Source organism: Solanum pennellii, chromosome 9, assembly GCF_001406875.1.
Source record: "Solanum pennellii chromosome 9, SPENNV200".
Taxonomy (NCBI): domain Eukaryota; kingdom Viridiplantae; phylum Streptophyta; class Magnoliopsida; order Solanales; family Solanaceae; genus Solanum; species Solanum pennellii.
Genome location: NC_028645.1, coordinates 75,284,789 through 75,306,133, shown reverse-complemented (window position 1 = coordinate 75,306,133; position 21,345 = coordinate 75,284,789). Strand labels below are relative to the sequence as shown.

At 38.0% G+C, this 21,345-nt stretch overlaps 2 protein-coding genes and 1 non-coding gene across 3 annotated transcripts in view; 1 reads left to right on the top strand and 2 right to left on the bottom strand.

Annotated features, from left to right (window-relative positions):
* Positions 1-1,481: 1,481 nt before the first annotated feature.
* On the bottom strand, positions 1,482-6,454 carry LOC107029762 (pentatricopeptide repeat-containing protein At3g63370, chloroplastic). The gene has a single exon (XM_015231209.2). The coding sequence runs from the start codon at positions 6,333-6,335 to the stop codon at positions 3,519-3,521; it is 2,817 nt and encodes a 938-aa protein (XP_015086695.1). The 5' UTR covers positions 6,336-6,454; the 3' UTR covers positions 1,482-3,518.
* Positions 6,455-7,768: 1,314 nt separating this feature from the next.
* On the top strand, positions 7,769-7,840 carry TRNAE-UUC. The gene has a single exon. It is a non-coding gene; the product is annotated as a tRNA-Glu (tRNA).
* A 394-nt stretch (positions 7,841-8,234) lies between these two features.
* Positions 8,235-21,345, bottom strand: part of LOC107031012 (protein SPIRRIG) — a 21,984-nt gene continuing 8,873 nt past the window's right edge. Inside the window, exons 11-19 of the mRNA XM_015232207.2 lie at positions 19,857-20,556; positions 19,685-19,787; positions 17,044-18,155; positions 15,271-16,921; positions 12,120-15,164; positions 11,468-11,776; positions 10,991-11,297; positions 10,728-10,874; positions 8,235-10,065 (exon numbers count right to left, since the gene is read on the bottom strand). Coding sequence (XP_015087693.1) covers positions 8,887-10,065; positions 10,728-10,874; positions 10,991-11,297; positions 11,468-11,776; positions 12,120-15,164; positions 15,271-16,921; positions 17,044-18,155; positions 19,685-19,787; positions 19,857-20,556 — 8,553 coding nt within the window. The 3' untranslated portion in view covers positions 8,235-8,886. The remainder of the gene's footprint in view (positions 10,066-10,727; positions 10,875-10,990; positions 11,298-11,467; positions 11,777-12,119; positions 15,165-15,270; positions 16,922-17,043; positions 18,156-19,684; positions 19,788-19,856; positions 20,557-21,345) is intronic.

The window sequence follows — 21,345 nt, the reverse complement described above, 5'->3', positions numbered from 1 at the left end:
CTTTAATTTAACTCACTAAAAAGGTAAACTCTTCAAATTTTCAGGCATGCAACATTTAATAAATGCACGGTCAAAAACAACTTAATAAATGTTGTCAGAATTCTTAATCATTAATAAATGGGGAGAGGTTGAGTGTATTTGGGGAAGATAAAAGAGTATTGGTTGATATACGGTGGATAGTTATGGGTAACCATATAATATGAAATTAATTAAAATCAAATTTCTAATTTTTAGATTTTGTTTTTTAAAAGGTAACTATATAATATGAAATTTAATTAATATTTAATAAACAATAATTTATTATTTATATTAAAAACATTAAAAGGTAATTGATTAATATTTAATAATTTATTATTTATATTAAAAACTTTAAAAGGTAATTGATTAATCAGTAATAATGTAAAAGGTTTTGTTGATAAAAGGTAAGTGAACAAATAAAACTAATTATTTAAACATAATAATTATTAGTTAAATAATAAAATAATTTTTTTTATTTAATATATTATTAGTTAATACGCTATAACTTGATAATAATATGCTATAAATAGTTTATTTTTAAAATATATATTTTTAATTAATATATCATTAATTGATGTGCTATAAGATGATAATAATATGCTATAAGTAGTTTATTTTTAAAGAGTATGATTACAACTTGATATTTATCCTCTTAAATGTGTGTGGAATGTTAATTTTTCATAAAAAAAATTTATGAGAGATTAACTATAGAAAGAGTTAGGAGAGACAAGTATAACGGAGTAGAGCCGAAAAAAGTGATTAGAGGGTGTATGTAACTAAACTTTATCTTACCGAGGACATGACTAAAATGTACGATAGTTGAAAATTACAATACACGATTGCTAGCTATAGAAAGAGTTAGGAGAGTCAAGTAGATCAGAGTAGAGCTGGAGGAAGTGATTCAACTCTATCTTACTGAGCACAGGACTAAAAAAGTATGGTGGTTGAAGATTATAATATATAGTTACTAGATAATCGAATGTTACGACATTTCATATGGTAGAGGCAATGGGCTAGCTTCCCCCCTTTTTAGTAGTAGTAGTAATCGCTTAGTTTCTTATTTTTCATTGTGTCGTTACTATTTATTAGTTTATTTGCTTTGTATCTTGCTATTTTGTTATTGTATCTCCTTTACTTCAAATTTTTCTCTTTTAAATCGAGGGTCTAAAAAAAAAACGATTTCAACCATTAAAAATAAGAATAAAATTTGCATATATTATATAATCCCCTTCATACTCATTTATAAATTCACAGTGAGCAAGTTATTGTATTTTTACACAACACTAAATGTAATAAACAATTTGAGGATTAATATTCAGAGATAAAACAAAACTATGAATTTCTTACTATGATAACATTGTCCCTGTGTTATTCAAATACTTCATCCTGTCTCCTATTTTTTCAGCTTACAAATGCAGGAACACATGCAAATGCATCTTAAAAGGAAATGCAAGAAGAGAATATGAGACAAAACACATGAATAACACTCCAAACTGGTTTTCTGCAACATCAAAACTGTGCGCTATTCGGATTTAGTTAGGGCTCAATGTAGGCACCGGACACCGGGTGAAAAACCAAAAAAAAAAAAAGAGTCTATCCCTGATAAGTTCTTTATTTCTCTCAGACAAACAGTGTATGATTTGATTACAAGCGCTAGACAGGTTCACCAACTCCCTGTTAGTGCATTATAATATCAGCAGTGAACTGGTCTCTAAAACCAACAAGGTATACGAAGGGCTGCACCGCTCCTCTTCCTTAGGCTAAGTAAGGAACCGAATCCAGCTACATGATTGGTTGCTGACATTGCACTTTAACAAAAGCGCTGAACCTGCAATCTGAAATCACACTAAGCAATTTGGTAGTTATTCAATGTCAATGTCAGCAGTTTCTGTTCTTACCATTTGACTTGAATAAGTAAAAACCAGGTTATGGTATCCAATTCTGATGCAGAAATGGAAGATTAGATACAATCCACTCAATTTGAAAATCAATACAGTAACAAGACAATGTATATCAAACCAGATAACATATCATACTGAATTAATAAAACACGACGATGCAAATGGAAAACATTGGCTTGCTGACCATCATACACTAGTGAGTTGGTTCATGAAATTTCTTTAGATTAAGCTGTATTATTCTATCATTTCTGATAATGTGGAAAACTATTCTTCCACAAGATTTCACATTATGACGTCTGTATGAGATCAACTTGATCCATGTACACCATATTCCAGCATCAGTTGCTTTTAGTCAATAAGTTAATCTTTAACGCAATTTAACTTTTCCCATTTCCTGAACATTTTCGTATTGTTGGCTCTTGAACTTGGATTACAGTTTTCATGCCATGAGTAATACCAATGCTGATAGTCTAAGGAGAGGACAAGTTGAAGAGCTGTGACACTCAAACAACAGTTATTATAGTCTGCAATTGTTTTGAGTTCATTCTCAACTTGACTCTGATTTAATAAAGAGGTGTGATCTGATGCATGTCAAACTGTAAGCACAAGCAGGACAATAGATCTAGATCACCATGGTAAATTTAGCCAGTCTCTGAATTCTCAGCAATTAAAAGTCGCCTTCCAACAGATTGACATGGAACATTTATATGAAAAACACACCTTTATTTAGAAAGAGGAGTCTTGATTTGTAGTGGACCTCATGAGCTCCTCAGAGTTGCCAAAGACTCCAACCACCTCCAAGTTCTCTGAACTAATATGTCTTTAGCTCACTGCAAGAGGACATGTCAAGAACTAACATCTCTAATTGAAAAATATGCTGAGCATGTCTTCTTTTTTATCAAGTTTTTCATTGATAATAACAAGGCCAATTTGGCCGTGTATACAAGAGATATACGAAAAAAAGAAAAATAAGGAGAGACCTAAAAAATATGGTTCTCTCCAAAAGGCACCTAATCCTCTATACAATCGGGAACTACTGGGTGCACCAAAAGAAAATAAGATACCGGAAACTAATTTTGAATTGAGCAAAGTTCATCTCCACCCCTTCCAAAAACTCTCCTATTTCTCTTTCTAAATGATCCACATTAGAGCTAGAGTGGTAACATTACGTGCCTTGTGCCTTCTTCTCCTAGCTCCACTCTTTATACTGAACATCAACTCCTATACGGATCTTGGCATTACCTAAGTGATGCCAAACCATGTAAACATATCCTCCCATAACCTCGTGGCTAATTTGCAATACAACGGAGTATGATCTATGTTCCTCATCAGTCTCCTTACATAGGGAAGACCAGCTCATGTAGATAGCCTTTCACTTTCTAAGGTTATCTTCCGTAAAAATCACCCCTCTAGTAGCTAACCACGTGAAGCAACCTTCCTCGGCACCTTTGATATCCATGCCGCACCATATGAAAAAATATCCTCCACCCTCAGCAGAAGCTTCTCATAGATGTTGAGTACGTCTTATAAGTGGGTGTTACCAAGCAGTAGAGTTAGTTATCATCATGAAGTTCTTTACAGAATAACCAACTACTAGTTTCACCAGAAATCTCCACAGGAACATATCCCATCCCTGAAATGGTGAAATCTTTTGGCATCTCTAACTATAATTTCTCGCTCTAGGAACTTTGAAGCTAGCTTACTGAAAGTATGGCAATCACTACAGACACGGAGATTTTTTGTGATTCGAATGGGGTTTCTATCAGTACTAGCAAGTAAACTATATGCAATAGCTAGTCTTTCACTGTGTCCTTTAAGCAACTTAACTTTTTCTTTCTCCTCCACCTTGTGCAAAACATATTTGGTTTGGGCCACATAACCTGCTTCCTTCTCCAATTTCTCAGTAAGATGAGCTAATTTTTCATAAATCTTATCACACTCTGGGTGCGACTTATCTTGAGCAACAAATGTATGAACCTTATCTCCTACCTCTATCCAGCTACATGCAGGATCTTTGTTTAGCCCTTTTCCTTTCATTGTAACTCTGACTTCTTCCACATCGTCCCATCTATTAGTCGCAGCATACACATTAGATACAAGAACATAATTTCCTGGATTCTTGGGCTCTAGTTCAAGAAGCTTCATTGCAGCAATTTCTCCTAACTCTTTATTGGCGTATACCTGACAAGCACCAAGGAGAGCACACCAGACGGCAGGTATATCCTCCAAGTTCATTGTTTTTACAATTTGGAATGCCTCTTCCAAGTGATTTGCACGTCCAAGCAAATCAACAAAACAAGCATAGTGTTCTGGCCAAGGCTCCAATGCGTACTTGCTTTGCATTATCTTGAAAATTCTTTTGCCATCCTCTATTAGCGCGGCATGGCTACATGCACGAAGAACAGCCAAGAAGGTTATGTGATCTGGGTGAATATTTTCCTTCTCCATCCTCATGAATATATCAATTGCTTTCCTACCACAACCATGTAATCCACAAGCATTTATCATGCTCGTCCAACAAACTGGATCTTTGCTCTTTGAATAATTAAACACCTTATATGAGTTCTCCAGAGTCCCACAGCTGGCATACATATCTATTAGAGAGCTTCTAATAGAATCTTGCAGAAGGAGGTCTTTTCTAACCAAAAATCCATGAATCTCTTTTCCTTTCCTTAAGGAAGATAGATCAGCAGCAGCAGTGAGCATGCTTAGGACTGCAACAAAATCTGCCTCAATTGCCATTTCATTCATACAGAGCATGAGACCAAGAGCCTCGTTTGCAAGTCCATTTTGAACATAACTGCACATCATGCTTGTAAATGACACAACATCTTTAACTTCACTCAACCTGAAAATACTATTTGCATAGTCCACGTTCCCACAATCTCCATAAACACTCACAAGAGTTTTCTGCATAAAAGGATCATATATTCCTCTTTTAATCACATAGCAGTGAATTTCCTTTGCAAGTAAGTTGCACCTCAACTCAGTACAAGCAAGGAGGACGCTTCCAATCATAAGTGCATCAACATTGTTTCCTTCTGCCAGTACCTCGCGAAATAATTGCACCGCCTTCCAGGCAGAATTATTCTGAGCATAAGCAGCAATAATTGTAGTCCAAGAGACACTATCTCTATGCAGCATCCTACCAAAGACATAGTCCATGTAATCTAACTTACCACACTTGGCATACATATCTACAAGAGTATTACCAACCTGCAAATCACTATCCAAATCATTTCGCAGTGAGAAGGCATGAATTTCCATCCCAATTAACAAATTTCCCTGTCTTCCAGATGCGACAAGCATACTCATAAGTGAGACGTGGTCAGGTTTCTGACCTGCATTCTTCATCTCATGAAACAAATTATTCGCTTCATCATAAAGTCCGTTCTGTACATAACCTGATATCATGGAATTCCAAGAAATGTTGTCCTTTTCTTGCATATGGAAGAATATTTTAGCAGCTTCATCTAATCTATTGTTTTTAATGTACATCATTAACAAACCATTCACCACATATGTATCAAAAGAATAACCCAATTTCAGAACAACAGCATGAATCTCAATCCCAAATTTTCCAAAATTTGTCTCCTCACATGCTTGAATTGCAGCAACAAAGGTATATGTGGTAGGTTCAACACTGGCATTCAGCATTTCAATGAAGAGACTTAAAGCTTCCCGATTCATCCTATTTATAGTATAAGCAGAAATCATAGAATTCCATGAAACAGCGTCCTCTTTTTCACTCATTCCATTAAACAACAATGATGCTGCCCTGATATCATTGCACTTGGTGTACATAGTCACTAGTGAGTTCACCACAAAAACATTAGAAATAAGACCAAGTTTTATCGCGACCCCATGTATTTCACTTCCACAGTACAAAATTTCAAGCTGACTAGTTGCCTTCAATGTACTAGAAAGAGTATGACCATCTAAAACAACACCCAAGAAACGCATGTCCCTATACAACTCAATTGCTCTAATAGGCACCCCATTTACAACACAAGCACCAATCATAGCATTCCAAGTAAAGACAGTTCTTTTAGTCATTCTATCAAACACCTTCTGTGCATCACCAATTGACCCACACTTACCATACATGAAAACAATCTTGGTGTTCAAGAAAACTGCATCATCACCGGATAAACCCAGTTTGAGGACATGGGCATGGATTTGTTGGCCTTGTAGTAAAGCTTTTTCAAATGCACTAGTCTCAATTAAATTAGAGAGGGTAAAAACTGATTCTTTGAAGTTGCCTTGCCGGCAAATTTGTTTGAGAGAAGGGATAATGGCGGGTTTTTGAGAATTGGGTGAGATTTTGAATGTTGGAACTTTCTGAGAATTCATTGCTAAAGTAGGTGGTGATGAGGAAAACGAAGACATAATTTGGAATATCGCATTGGCAGTCATATTGTTGCATAAGAATATTATTTTCAAGAATCAAAATACTCTTTTAGTAGATGGGATAGTATATATTTTTGTTCTAAACTCAGTTGACACGAAGTGTGGTTATCCACGTGAATGATTGTAAAGTTGCTTTATTGATCTAGAGTATATAATTATCTCTAAAAATCTCGGTCAGAGGAGGCATATTTTCTTCAATATCTTCTATGTCAAGACGTTGTCTAAGACTTGTCTAGTGTGATTTACATGCTATTAGTAAATATACATTGAATGCACACAAAGTGTTTATTCGAAGACAAAAGTTATAGTAATTGTGAGTTATTTTGAATTTTTTTTAAAAATGATATATTCAGTAAAATCTAATAAATAAAGTCTTAGAATCGTACACAAATCTTACTAGTACCTTATGAAGTAGAAAAATTATTTTTAAAAGACCGTCAACTGAAATCTTGATATAAAGTAGAAGGAAACATAAATTAGATATTACAATAACAAAGAAATCGTATAAAAACTATCAAGTAGAAATAAAAACAACAATGAAATCAAATATCAAAACACACTAAATAACATATTAATATAGATCATGATAAAAATAAATAACAAAGATGAAAATTTATGAAACTTTATCTAAATCAATCCATATTAGTATGATAGCAAATAATTTTAATTATAAATAAGATAACTGTTAACTATGGTAAATAACATTCTTTTTTAAGACGAAAATGGATCGAGGAAGTAGCATAGTTAGAGCTAGACATAAAATATTGAAAATTGAATTGCTAAATCGTATTTAAATTTTTGTTAATTTGATATTTGATAATTTAGTGTTTGGTATGACATTCGGGAGTACAACTATAGAATTATGGTATTCGAGTTTTGGCCTGGTAAAAGACATTAGTATCATTTGGTATTCGGTATTTCTCGAATACCAAATCATTTACTTAATGAATATCATATATCAACATATCTATTACTCATTAGTAGAAGTCCAAAGAGAAAGTTAAAGAATAAGCATGAATAATCCTAATGCATGTCTTTTAGTTGTATCGATTTGTTTTTCTTGATGTCTTGTTATTTGTTGATCTTGTATTATATTGTGCATTCACATAAAAAAAATTAAAATAATTGAATAAATAATATTAACTTTGTAATACAATCATCTATAACTGCAATATGGTATTATCGAATACAGTACCATATCGAAGTTTAATTTACCATTTTCTAAATTACCAAACCGAAATTTAAAAATTTTATATTTGATATCTACTTTTACAATTACCAAATTACAAAATGCAAACTAAACACCGAATGTCCACCCCTAATTTTGCGTGATAATTATTTTGGTTTGTTTTATTTGTTAGGTCGCATTTCAATTCAATGTACTACTTTTAAGTTTTGATATATACTATAATATAAAAGAGCAGTGTCTTACCAACACTTCCGTTATCGTCCAGCGGTTAGGATATCTGGCTTTCACCCAGGAGACCCGGGTTCGATTCCCGGTAACGGAACTTTTTAAAATATAATCTCTACTCTGTATCTATTTTAAACTTTTTTTTTTCATCTCAGTTTAGTACTAAAGTCAATCCAGTGATTCTCTGAAACATAATGACGAAATCACCCCAGAAATAATTAGTTTTAATTTTTAACTTCATCAATAGTTTATCATAAGTTTTTGTGGAAGGACATTTCGTGTATACTATTGTGTGCATTTGAAAAGAACACCATTCTTGGAAACAAATACCAAATCACATAGCATACCAGAAACATGAACATCAAAAGCTAGTAATGAGAAATCACTATCATCCTTCATTAATTTATCAGTCTAATATTTACTTTGTATCGGACAAACTGATGCAGAAATAACTGTACAAGCATTTTCAACTGAGGAGACGTGCATATTTTGACTAACCAATAATAATAAAAGGAAAAAAAAAAGACAGGAAGCAACTCCTTTTCTAACAGGAAAACCAAGGAGCGTATGACCCCAATTCAATCTTAATAAATAACCTGCGAGAATATTTTTTTTACAAAGCAAAAACAGGCCTGCAACCTTCCCCTCGCAATCATTTAAACGAAGTGAAGCCAAAGCGAACAGCTACATCTGCCCCCTAAAGTTAGCTGGATCAAATTACAGCCAACATGATGTTACTGGCAAAAAACTTGCACATTTACAACCTCAGTATACACTGTCAATTACCGTCCTATGTACAACAGACCCACCAATCTCCCATCCCAATACCCAAAATCCCTCTACAATAATCGACAACAACATATGCAACCAACTTGTTCCCGAGTCCTACATCTGGAGCCACTAGGCACTTGCTCAAGAAAGATCATATGCTTCATGTCTTCCAGGAAGCGCCAATACACAGATCCTTCTGTTTCCTTGGATCTGTTCCAAGTCAGCAATCTTATCAGCGGTTACTGTGCAACGTGCACACCAGTTCATGTTGCTCCCTGAGCTCATTGAAACCATTCAGGTTGTCCTTTAATTGCCCCCCTAAGAAGCCAAGTATATTTTTAGAATACAAAACACACATTGCTAATCCCAGAATCACCCCCGACTAGTCATGCTTTTCAAGCCCTCTTCAGAGAGAGTCCACGAAAGCAAATGTCCTCCAGAATCTCCACTCAACAACTGTTTCAGATCACTAGTAAGGTGGAGGGCAGTTACAGGATGCTTATGAAACTTCAGTACCTTGTGAAGGATCAACCTATACTCTGGTACTCTATCCCCGAGTCCTAACCCTCCAGTAGGATTCCCACTTGGTTTACTGTGGCCACTGTCCTCGCAAGAGCAATGCACCATTCTCCAAATTTTAATGGCTCCACTCTGGTGGCCTGAAATATACCAGTTAGTTTGCAGCCAATCCGAGAATGTGCAACCAGCAAGTGAAAGGATGAAGTCCGACGGAAGCTGTGATGTGTTGATGACAGCAAGGCAATCCCCATTGATGCTCCAAACAGCAAGCATTACACCAGCAGCAGTCATAATTTCTCCAGTCAGATCATTCACATAAATTGCTGAAACAGGAGCGGGTAACTGAGGAAGCTGCCTAACAAAAACCATGGAGCTAAGGTCCCACAAGATAACAGTGCAGTCATCTGATCCACTCACAATCATCATGTACGGCTGGCTAACTTGTAGGCATGTGATTTTGCCTGTATGAGCACAGAGAGTCTTCTCCAACTGCAAGCGCCTTACAGAACGGGGTGCCTCTTTACCAATCCTCCAAACACAAACCAATCCCTCGTCAGCCCCTGTAACTAGAATGTGGCCATCATGACTAGCACTGGCACACTGTATCTGGTTCCCTCCATGAAGATTCTCATGAGTGGAGAGAAGCCTATCTTGATCATAGCTAATAAATCTCAAACTGCGGTCAGGAAAACCCCAGGCAACATATTTAATGAATGTTCTAGGTTTCAGCAATGTATTTGCTCCTGCCACTAGAATTTTGTCACCTGATGTGACAATCTGAGATATAGAAGATGAGGTTTTACGAATCTCGTGCGGAACAAGATGCTGAGAGTACTTCAACGGGTGAGGAGGAAGCTTCCGATTAGTTCGCCTCTTGGCATGGGGTTTGAGGAATAGTTGTTTTGGTGTTTGCCCAAAGTGATTAATTTGAGCAAGAATTGAGGCTTTCATTGCTGGATCACTGACCGAGTCAATGTCAACACTGCCTTCATAAGTGTAGTGATAGAAGACATTAACTGCTTCTTCAGCTGCCTGACAACAACAAAACATTTACAGTTTATTTTTCTATTCAAGAAGAGAGAGAGAGAGAGAGAGAGAGAGAGAGAGAGAGAGAGACAGATCAGAAGGGGTGAAATAATATTTGACTCTCAAATTCTAACAAATCATGAGAGAAATGGTAAAAAGAATGCGGTAATTTATTCAGGAAAAGCAACGACTTAAAACAAAAGACGAACAATTGACAGTGAGAATTGATTAGTATTCCAATTGATCAGTATTCCAGGCAAACTGTTTTTTAGTGCTTGCATAAAACACAATGCAAATCAAACTTCCGATCTAACAAGTAAAACATAGAAGGAACCTATATGGACTGTATGGGGAGAGAAATAGGAAAGTTTTTGATGGAACAGAAAATGATTTTAATCATTTGAGGAGTAACCTCTTATTCCTTAACTGACTTTGGAGCACCTATGAGGTTCCTAAGTGGACAAGATTGGATATAGTTTATAGAGAATCACATGTTTTTGTGAAGTTCCCTACATTTTGGGTTAACTTCTTGTGTATGGGCGTTTGTTACCCTTAATTAATAAAAATGTGTTACTTGGTTGGAAAAAAACAGAGAAAGAACCTCATATTTTTGTATTATGATGTAATCAAGATGCAATGACAGAAGAAGAGAACATCTAAACACTTACTTTCCCTCTCTGTTTGTAGCCAAAGATTAGGTCTATCCAGTGATGCAGATTCTCTGAAACATAATCAGACTCCAGAGCTTCTCTATGCTTTTTAATAAACTCTCGAACACTACCTTTAGCCCATGGAGGCAATACAACATCGCCAACCTGGTGAAGAACCATACATTATTAGGAGACTAATACATGGAAGTTGTTCTATCTAGGCAAGTTACTTCTCAAAAAAAGAGGAATATCGAAAAAGAATACAGAGAAGCAAGACAAACCTTCTCTCCAGACTGTTTCTCACCAAGGTCAAGATCGAACATATTCTCCAGGAACTCTGGCATATAAAAGAACTCTGGAATTAATTCTTTAACATCTGATGTATTGCCTTTCCCTGCAGCACTCAGCCAGGTGTCCTTTATATTATTGAAAAGACGATCTGCATGATCAAATTGACCACCCTGCAGCTTCTGATTTTCACCACTGAAAGGGGGAAGGCGTATGAGGTAGAATAGGACAATTCCAGCACTAGAGTAGTGAGAACCATAATGGAATTTGGGAACCTCAGGATCATCCCAGCTCTCATATCTGAAACATGGACAAACATAAAATATAACTATCACGGAGAAGTTAAATGATCGAGAAGGGCAAATGGTTCCAATAAAATATGAGCTCAACAGAATTTCTAATTGAGTGGCAAATGGTTCCAATATAATATGAGCTCAACAGAATTTCTAATTGAGTGGTAAAGCACCAACCTTTTTCTGAATTCCTCTTCACCTTCCGCTGTTTGACAGCCCATTGGTTTATCAAGATTCCGGAAAGTTTGGGGATCTGAGAAATTCAGATTCTCACTCTCATAATCCGCTAAAATCCAGGGGAACACAGGATACTGGGTGAGATCACTATAACCACGCCCCGCAAGTGTGTTGAGGTGCATGAGGTACTGGAAATTGCTAATTTCACCATTTTGCCATCTCTTAGAGAATGAGTTTGCCATAACCTTGAAAAGACGGCTCCCTTCATTGCTATCTGGTTTTACGGACCCTGATATTGTCGTGTCCAACCTGTAAAATAGGCAATGACTTCCTTAGAAGACAACAAAGGGAAAGATTTATGATGATCGATCAAAGCAAAAGTATTACTCAATTAAGCACAAAGTCCGTTGATTTTACCCTGTTCTTTATTCACAGAAATAACAAACTGGTAAACCTAATCCGTAGGAAACCAGGCACAACACTATAAGTAATACCATCATAGAATTCTAGAAAGGAGCCATGTTGGTTTGCAGCTATGTATATTGATCTTTGGTTACCTTATTGAAAAGTAAATTCAAATAAGAGTGGAACCAACAATTCAATTGCTAGATGAGAGAAGCAAAAGATATGAGCAAATTAGAGTAAAACATACATGGTGTTCCTGGGAAGATTCATGGCCACCAAATTCTTGAAAACCTCTTCTCTCTCCTTTTTGTGGAAAACCAGAAGATCATTGCAGCCATCCATGCTAAAGATCTCAATGGCAACAGGCCGAAGTTGATAATCACGCTTTAGAATCTCATGAACACTATCAAGCTTCCACATATGCCAAAGATGGGGCACATTACTACTAGTACAAACCTTTTCCTTTCCCCATGCGCCACCATTATATGCCCATGCCCGTCCCCCAACATAGGCCTTTGTTGTTACAGCCCAGGAAGAACTTGACTTTGAGTGGGAATCCATACAACAAGAAAAATCCTTTTTTACACCTAAAGCCTGATCGATGATAGATAGATCATCTTCGCATTCTTTTTCACATATGCACCCAGAGTCATCAATGTAAAAATTCTCAATGATGTATAATGATAATTCTCCAATCAGAAATATACCATCATGTTTATCAAGACCAACTACTCTCTCGCAGTTATATTTGTACTTTATTCTCTCAGAAGGTTCCAAATGAGGTCTAATCAAGTATTCACCATTATCACTTAGTTCCTTCTCCGGTTTGTCGTCCGCCGTTCTTGTTTCATCAGCTTTTAGAAACGAAGATTGCCCAGGAGATCCTAGTTCCGACTTCCGTTGAACACTCTCAGCTTTATGAATGGAAGCACTACTCGACTTGGGTCCAAGTTCAAGAGCAGAGCTGAGACTCGTTTCATTAATGCTACTATCATGGTCATCATTCCATCCAGCTCTACTAGAAGCTGCATCTCTAACATCATCCGAGTCTTTGAAAGTTGATCCATCATAAAGTTCACTACTGAAAGAGTCCTGTTGTGGATTTTCACTCATGAGATTGAAAAAAATATCAGACTCACCATCAGAGGCATTAGTTTCATTCTCAGTCCTCTCCTTTGAAAGTTCTAGCCTTCCTCCTAACTCAAATTGTCCAGTCAGAACATTTTGGATAGTGTCAATTGTTAATTTGCAACGCTCGAGCTTCTTCCGCATCCTATATGGACCTTCAATGGGGCAAAGCTGCCACTCAGATTCTTCACTATGAGAGGACTTATTCAATGGGAAAATTCCTCTCTCATGGACAAGTTGTTGTAGATGACTCTGCCACTCACTCTCTGCATGTAGCACCCACCCATACTTATCCTGGCGAATAACTCTTAGTTCAGTAGCCACTGCATCGCGAACCAACTCAAGAGCAATTCTTCGTTCATTAATCTGCTCCCAATGTCTTCCATCCAACTTTGAGATCTCCTTGAGTTTCCTCCCCATTTCTCTCTTACGTCGACCATCCATGCCTTTAATCCTCACCCCAGGAAACTTAGCTGACCCAGTAATAAACTGAACCCACATAATGGCAGCGCACTGTTCCAACACTCTATTAACTTCTTGTTCAGAACTATGAAGCCACTCAAAAAATGCAGGTAAGTTTCCAGTTAAGAGCTTGTCAAAACCACCATGAAGAACATCCAATGGAGGTCCTTGATTTGGTTTAGAGACGAGAAAATCTTCAAGTGCAGCCCTTCGGTGTACTAGCAGATACTTGAGAATATCAATAGCCATGTTCTGTGCATGACGCCTATGATCGCGAAGAAGAGAAATTAGATTTATGCAAAGACAGCAATTTAAATCAGTGTCAATGTTGCTGGGACAAAATATTATCCTTCTATTAGCGACTAGCAACTGTAACACCGTGCAAACATCAATTCCACTATCCTCCGAGGATGGGTTCAAGTGTACTCTTTTCTTTGGCTCCACTTGCAAACCTAAAGAAGAAAGTAGTTCCTCTTCTCCGATGGTTATCAAGAACGACGGGAGGAAAGAGAATAATATCATTCTGTTGGTGTTCTTCAGAATCGCATGTACATAAGCATCGAGTTGTCTACTTCCTCTACCAATGGACAGGATTCCTTTCCCAGTTGGAGCAGCTTCTTCAACGCGCCCATCCTTATTAGCCAACTGTAGCATAGATAACAAGAATTCCAGAGTCTTCAGTACACCAGCAGGCCGAGGAAAAGCACCCATATAAACTCTATCTACTATCAGCCAGCATAATGCTTCCAAGTTGAGCGACCAACGACCCTTATCCAACTTTTTCTCATCTTCCTCATCATCCCGCAAAAGACGCCTTTCAAGGAAGTTCAGTAGTCTAGTGAGGCACAGTCCCTGAAATACCAAAACAGATTCAGCATCAACATACAATGGAGCACTCTCCAAAATACCCTCGATGACAGGTACCGACTTCACTTGTTCAGTTACCAAACCAGATAAAACTTCCGCCATAAAATCTAGAACAGCTGTAGCTCCAGCGGAGCATGGCCCTCCACCATACCCACAGTCATCCACCTCAAGAAGCAAATTTGAACCAATCATAAACATTGTGTTTGCAGCAGATTGTCCTTGAGAAGCGGATTTCATCTCAGGAGAAGAATCCAATTCACTGATAGATGCAGCAGACTCCACCAGGGGCGTTGATGCTAGGTTGACTTTTGATTCACCTCCCATCCAAGATGTCACCACTGGAGACGTAGATGGGGTTTGCGCCATTTGGGAGTAGGATCTCTCTGACAATATAGGAGATTCAAACATGTTAAAGGATGCTGAACTCAGTGAATCAGTTTGCCGGACGGGATCTACTGTGAGTTTCACATCGCGGAAGCTAAGATGTTTGCTGCTGGATGTGATAGCAGAAGCATGGTCAACAACGTCATTGTCTATTGCTGCAGTGACTTCTGCTTCTTCCTGTACTGCTTTGATATAACCTGGCTGGGATGAAGTAACATCAACCTCTGTCGTACCTACATTGTTCGACATCACTGGCATATCTTCAGAACTTGTACTAGTCTGTCCCTGAGGAAAGCTTCCCATACTTATAGAAGTCTTGGCCGACTGTTCCTGTTCATGAGGTAAACTAGAGAAAGTATTTTGGGAGCTACTAGTTTCATCACTATCATTTAAGTTCTTCTCTTCCACTGTTACAGAAAGTTTTTTAGCCATTTTCACAGCTTGTGCAGCCCTACATGTCAGAGAACAGAAAAAAATGAAAAACAAGCAAAGAATACCTTTAATATAGTCAGATAAAAAATAACTATAAGCATACGGGAAGGAAATTTTGAGTGAACCTGACGCAAGAAAAATAGAGGTCGATGCAACTTTCAAGAAAATCTGCTCTTCGGCAAACAGCTGAGAAAGATAGACACATTTTTGCAAGATCAACCATGAACCTAAGGACAGCGGTAGCAGCAGCAGGGGCTGAAGCCTCGCCGCCCATCAGCCGTGCCGCATAAGTTTTGTGCATAAGAGCTTCACCCTGAAGCTCTCCAGCTATGTCAGTATTGTCTTCTGCCAGCTCTGCTACAACTCCAGCACTGACCTGGGAAAGGTTGCCAGTTTGATGGGCAAGCATTGCCTGCATAGACAACCTATCAAAAGTTGCCTTTGCCATAGCAATCACAGATTCCAGCAGCTCAGTAAATTTCAGATCTCCATAAATGCCATCACTTGGCATTAGGGCATGAAAGTCTAGCATCCGAACTTCAGGCAGTCTTGGATATACAGGCTTGCCAAAAATAAGACAAAACAGGATATAGTATATATCAGGGGAGTCATAGAAACTCGGGAGTACTCTTGCCAAACCTTGATAGCCTCCACTGGAGCGAAATTTAAGTGCAAATGTTGGAGAAGACACAAGGCACACGCCAAGAAGAGTCATGACCCACCTCATACTTGTAGGATGTACAGCTTCATCAAGAAAATAAGTTATTAATTTTGATGAAACAATTTTGTGCCACTGCTCTAGCAAATCCTCTGATTTTATTGTCACTTGCAGATCAATCAGCATCTCAAGCAACATGTTCCTTACAATAACATGCTTCCCCATAGATTCTCTCATTATTTGATGCCGTGATGTTAACTCTGGTGGATCAAATGTCATTATCACAAATCTAACCACTTGCTCCAGTTCAGAGGGTAAGAATCCATCTTCCAATATAACTCCTAACAATACAACCAATTTTTCTAGCACCGGTACTTCCACATCACCTCTTTGTAAAGTCACAAGTAAATGTTGAACAAGGTTAATTCTGCGCAGAATTGTCAGATTATGATTCCTGTACCAATGCATTGAAACAAGATGCTCAAGAAAGCCCAGTAAAGCAATCTGTATTGGAATTGGGGCTGTTACCCAAACAGTCCAGTCCAATAAAACATGCTCAACCATATCAGCATTTGAAAGAACAATGCAATTAGATGTTTCGGTTGGCATTTCAGCATTTTCAAGCTCAGAAATCTGACTCAAGGAATCTTTAGGTGCAGAAAAATCATCCATGTCTCCATGAGATCCAACTGAAGAAAATTCTTCCCGGAATTTGGATAAAGTAAGGTCTTCAATGCTTCCTTCATTGACGGGTGTGATAGGTGGCAGTGTCTTCTGGGAACTATAGAACTTCTTTGGTTCAGAGAAAGAGGCCTCACATGCAGCAATCTGGAAAAAGATTTCAAGTGATTGCATGTCAAATAATGGCATTCGCCGGTGCAAAAAGAGAGCAAGCAAATGGTATCCCCTGTATTGCTGCATGTCTCTAACATTCTGTGGATTTTGATGAAGAGCACAAGCTAGTAATGTCAAAGCCATGTGCAGCATGTCCCTCGTTTCAGCTGCTTCTACAAGAGCTAGAATAACAGCCATGCCACCAATGGGACGGATTGTCTCACCGATAACACAATGCTTGCAAATATAGACATCCCCAATAAGTCGTCCAAAGCGTGGTATACCTGTGGATAATCAGGATTTAGGAAATCAAAGAGAGAAAACAGCTGAATAAATAGTAATTCTCACTTTGATTTGAGAAATTTACCAGCAACAAGAAAAGAAAGATTAAAATTATTCTACTCACCTCCAATAGGAGAAGCAGCAGCTGACATTGGATCAACCAGATTGAGCACAGAGAATGTTCCAGAAGCTCGAAGTAACTCTGTACTTGTCCCATCAAATGCAAAAATGAGCTTCTTACCAGAAAGTTGAAGTGAGAGATTCCCTAATTTGTCCAAATCCCATACAAATCCACTCCGATCGCACTGCACACTCCCTGGCTTTCCTGCATTATCTGGCTTTTGTGGGTTGGAAGCCAGAGGTAAGTCAGCATCCAAAGAATCTAAAATTGCCATGCTGCCACCACCACAGGCCTGATTAGGAACAAATTGCAGCAAATCTGTGTCCTGGAAGAGACCCCTATACCCTCTTCCAAGAATATACATAAAGCAGATTGAACCAGGGGAAAGAACTTCTTCAAAAAGATAGCAAGATCTAAGCTTCCATGACAAGTCACTAATTCGTGCACAAGCAACCGGGGTACCAACAATCACCTGCAACGACTTGCCAGCTGGAGAAGGAGAATATCCTAAGCGACCGGTGTGTCTTAACTTTCCATTGAGGTAAACATAAGCAAAGCTAGACTGAAAGAGGCCAGCCAGCGCATTTGGTTTGCTATGCACAACAGCAAGGTGATGCCACCTCCCTTCCTCCATTTCTAATCCTGAAAATGACAAAGAGGAAGAATTGCTAGTTGCAAGGGTGAGAACACCATCCTCCTGAAGACGAAGTTCAGCATAGAAAGTGCTTGAATTGTCTACTGCTCCAACAGAAAATATCCTCAGGGCATGTGGCCCATGATGCTGCCCACCTACGCCTTGCCCTTTAGTATATCCCATTTTAGAAGCATCATTCTCCTTTGCCTGTGACTTGAATAAATTTCGGAACTGAAACCAACAAACAAAAGAATAACCAGCAGCAGGTGGCCATGACCTTTCTCCTAAGGGCACTTGGATTGAAGCACTCCCAACCTTGCTCATGTTCATCTCGACAAATGGTGCTAGGGAGACATCTTCTGAAGCCATATCCTCTGTAAGAATCAACCTTTCCATCATATCAACTAGATAACGACCCGAAGTGGCTAGTCGCATCTGCAGAATGTATCTAACGAGCACTCGAAGTTCAGATGCAGATAACCTGCTATCATGACTATTGTTAGTTTATGTATCTGCACACTAAAGCAAACAACAGTTGCCAGCAATATAGGAAGCACAGACAACACATTAGGTAGAAAAGATATTTACGTAATTCGAGGACAAACAAAGAAAGTGTCCGAAAACAAAATAGGTAAGTTCCTTCCTGAAATGCTTTTAAAGTCAGAACCTCAGTGTATTCGTTTGGAACACCCCCGTTTTTCTACTAGACAGAAAAAAGACACTGACTCCCTACACTCCAGAGGATGGAAGGCTAGACTGATTGGAATATGTAGAGTATCATATCTTTTTGTTGATTCTTTACCTTTTGGTATACCCCTTGTATACGGCCATCTTGTCATGTGTATGAATGAAAATATGTTTACTTGATTTAAAAAAGGATGGCTCGGTGATAGATAAGAAATGACCTTGGAAATAACTCAACCCCAAAAGCTAGCTCATGAGGTGAGGATTTCCCAAGACAAGACAAGGAGACCAAGAAATCCACATCCCTGGATATGGGACAACTCAACACGCCCAGGTCTGCAAAGTGGAGCTTGGACAACATATAATTTGAGGGCCCAAAACCGAGAACAAGCATTGGGATGAGTCAGGCCTGAAAACCATGATAATAAATGGAAGTTGGACCAAACTCAGCCCCGAAATCTAGTTCATGAGGTGAGGATTGCCTAAGACCATGTAAGGAGACCAAAAAATCCACATCCAACCAATGTAGGTTAATTCAACAATGCTTATGGTGTTGACATAGCATGGAAGAAATTTCAACTAACGAGTCTTTCATATTGCATAACACTGGGTTAGACTTGGCCATAAGGATTATACTTCAAGTTTGTTTTTTTTTGGATGGTAACGTTGTATGCTTCAGCATTTAAGGATATGTCGGAGACCTTTTTACAAAAGAAAAAATAAACAGAAAAATAATATTAAGGATCCCAGGAATTCTAGAAATTGATCAGAACCTCCAATTCTATCTGTTTACACCACAAAAATAGAGATACAATGCAATTCCATTTAACCTTGGAAATGGATTGGATCTATTTTCAAAATTTCTGCTATAACTCTCCTTCCACACTGTTCCCCAGATGCAATGTGGGTTTAGATTTCACCAAATCCTGTGTCTTGCTTACTTCAAAAGGAACTAACAATACCAGTATATCACTATCTGTAAGACTGTATATATGGAATACCTTAATGGAATATATAGAGTACGTTAACTAACCTCTTTTCTTAGAGAGAAGTACATTAACTAACCTTTGGTCTGATAATATTAAAATTTCTGTTGAAATGCATTAAATATATGGAGTATGTTCTTTACTTCTTTACACCATTGGTATGATGGACATTAATTTAGTATTCCTTCTTAATTAGAGACTATTTTACAAACAAAATATACAAATTAAACTCATATAATATTAACACTAATATTGCACTTATCTAAAACCTGTCTCTGGGTCCAATACAAGAGTAGTTTACATCTTTATGACTTGGTCAATAGCAGTCGAGTGACATTACCTGTATGCCCCAAGAACTTCGATGATATTCAAAGCATGAGAAAGTATTGGCGACGACCCCGATAGGAAGGGATAAATTGTTTCAAGGAGAAGTTCCACGCAACCTGACGATCATCAACTATTAATACAGGATTAGAACTGAAAGATAGACGGAAAGTAAAATCTCTTCTTACCTACAGATGTAAGGTTTTCCTGGTTGTAGGCGCTAGCACGAGCAAGCTTATCAACAAGGTTTAGCACCTCTAATTGCAACTTTGGAGTAAACAGCAACAAAGCACGCAAGAGCACCTTCACAGCACCAGCATTATAGACACGTTCCATGTCAGGAACAAAATTTCCAGATGGGGTAACTAGAATAAATCCAGTTGTTTCCTCGTCAGAGGCATTAGATAATGTGGCACCCTCAGACATCACGAAGGGAGGAAGCACTATCTCAAGAGCAAGCTCCAACAATAGCTGTACAACTTGTCGTTCACAATCAACACTTATCAAACCAGAATCAGACAGAAGGTCAAAGAATGTTTGAGAAGATACGACTGCGTGCAACTTTGTCCGGTTAATAGTGTTATCACAAACAGCTGCTGTCATTAGGCGTAACAAGTATGTGAACACTTTAAAGTAAATTGTCAAATTTGACTGATTTGCAGGTTCTCCTTCACTTTGGAAACCATGAAGTGTGGTCAACAAAAGAGAGAACCCAGTGGCTTCACCAAAGACCCTCTGAGCAGAATTATTAACTCCTAGGATGCGCCATAGAGCTCCAAAAGTGTCACACTTAGCATCATCATGAAGTGTGTAATGAGTTCCCAAAGCACTTGTAATCATCCCACTTTTTGAAATATCAACCAGTGCTCCTAACTCCTCTGGATGAGCCTGACAAAATCGATACAGTCAACCTTTTTTGCAGCAAATATTCAAAACCAGACATAATCTAGGATCAGAAAATATGCAGGGGAACCAATCCGACTTATATGACAAACAAAAGACGTATCAGATATACACGCCATATGAATTTAATCTATTGTTACAGTACAGGGAGGAATTTATACGCTAAGAGGACAATACTAGCAACTAACTGGTGAAGACGTAGATTGCCATAAACTAAAACTTAAAGAGATAGCAGCTATTTTGGAAGGCACCATGTTCTTCCAAGATACCAAAGCAACTTGCTGGTTAATATAAGGGGTCGTTTGGTTGGGAGCAAGTTATCTCGAGATAATTAAATCCAGGATAAGTTATCCCAGGATTACTTATTCCACCATGTCTATGGGATAACTATAGCAAAAATGGTGGGAAAAATAGTCCAAGGACTACCTAATACCTCCAATAAAACATGGGCTAAAATAATCCTACAATTTATCTTGGGATTATTATACCATATACCTCAACACCAAATGACTCCTAACAGTTCAACAATCTTTATTTTTCCAAGAAATTTCCAGCTCTGTCTGCAGTCTCCTCACACTTGCAAAAGCATATCGACGATCAAGAAACACGGATAAATCAGCAGGAAATTTATATTCCAAAAGAGTTCATGCTTAGAAACCTGATCTAAAATTTCACCAATGGTATGGTGCGCTCCATCAACTAGGGAAGAACATATTCAGGAATCATACAAACAATATGCAACAAAGTATGTAAGATCCATCCATTTGGGGGGGG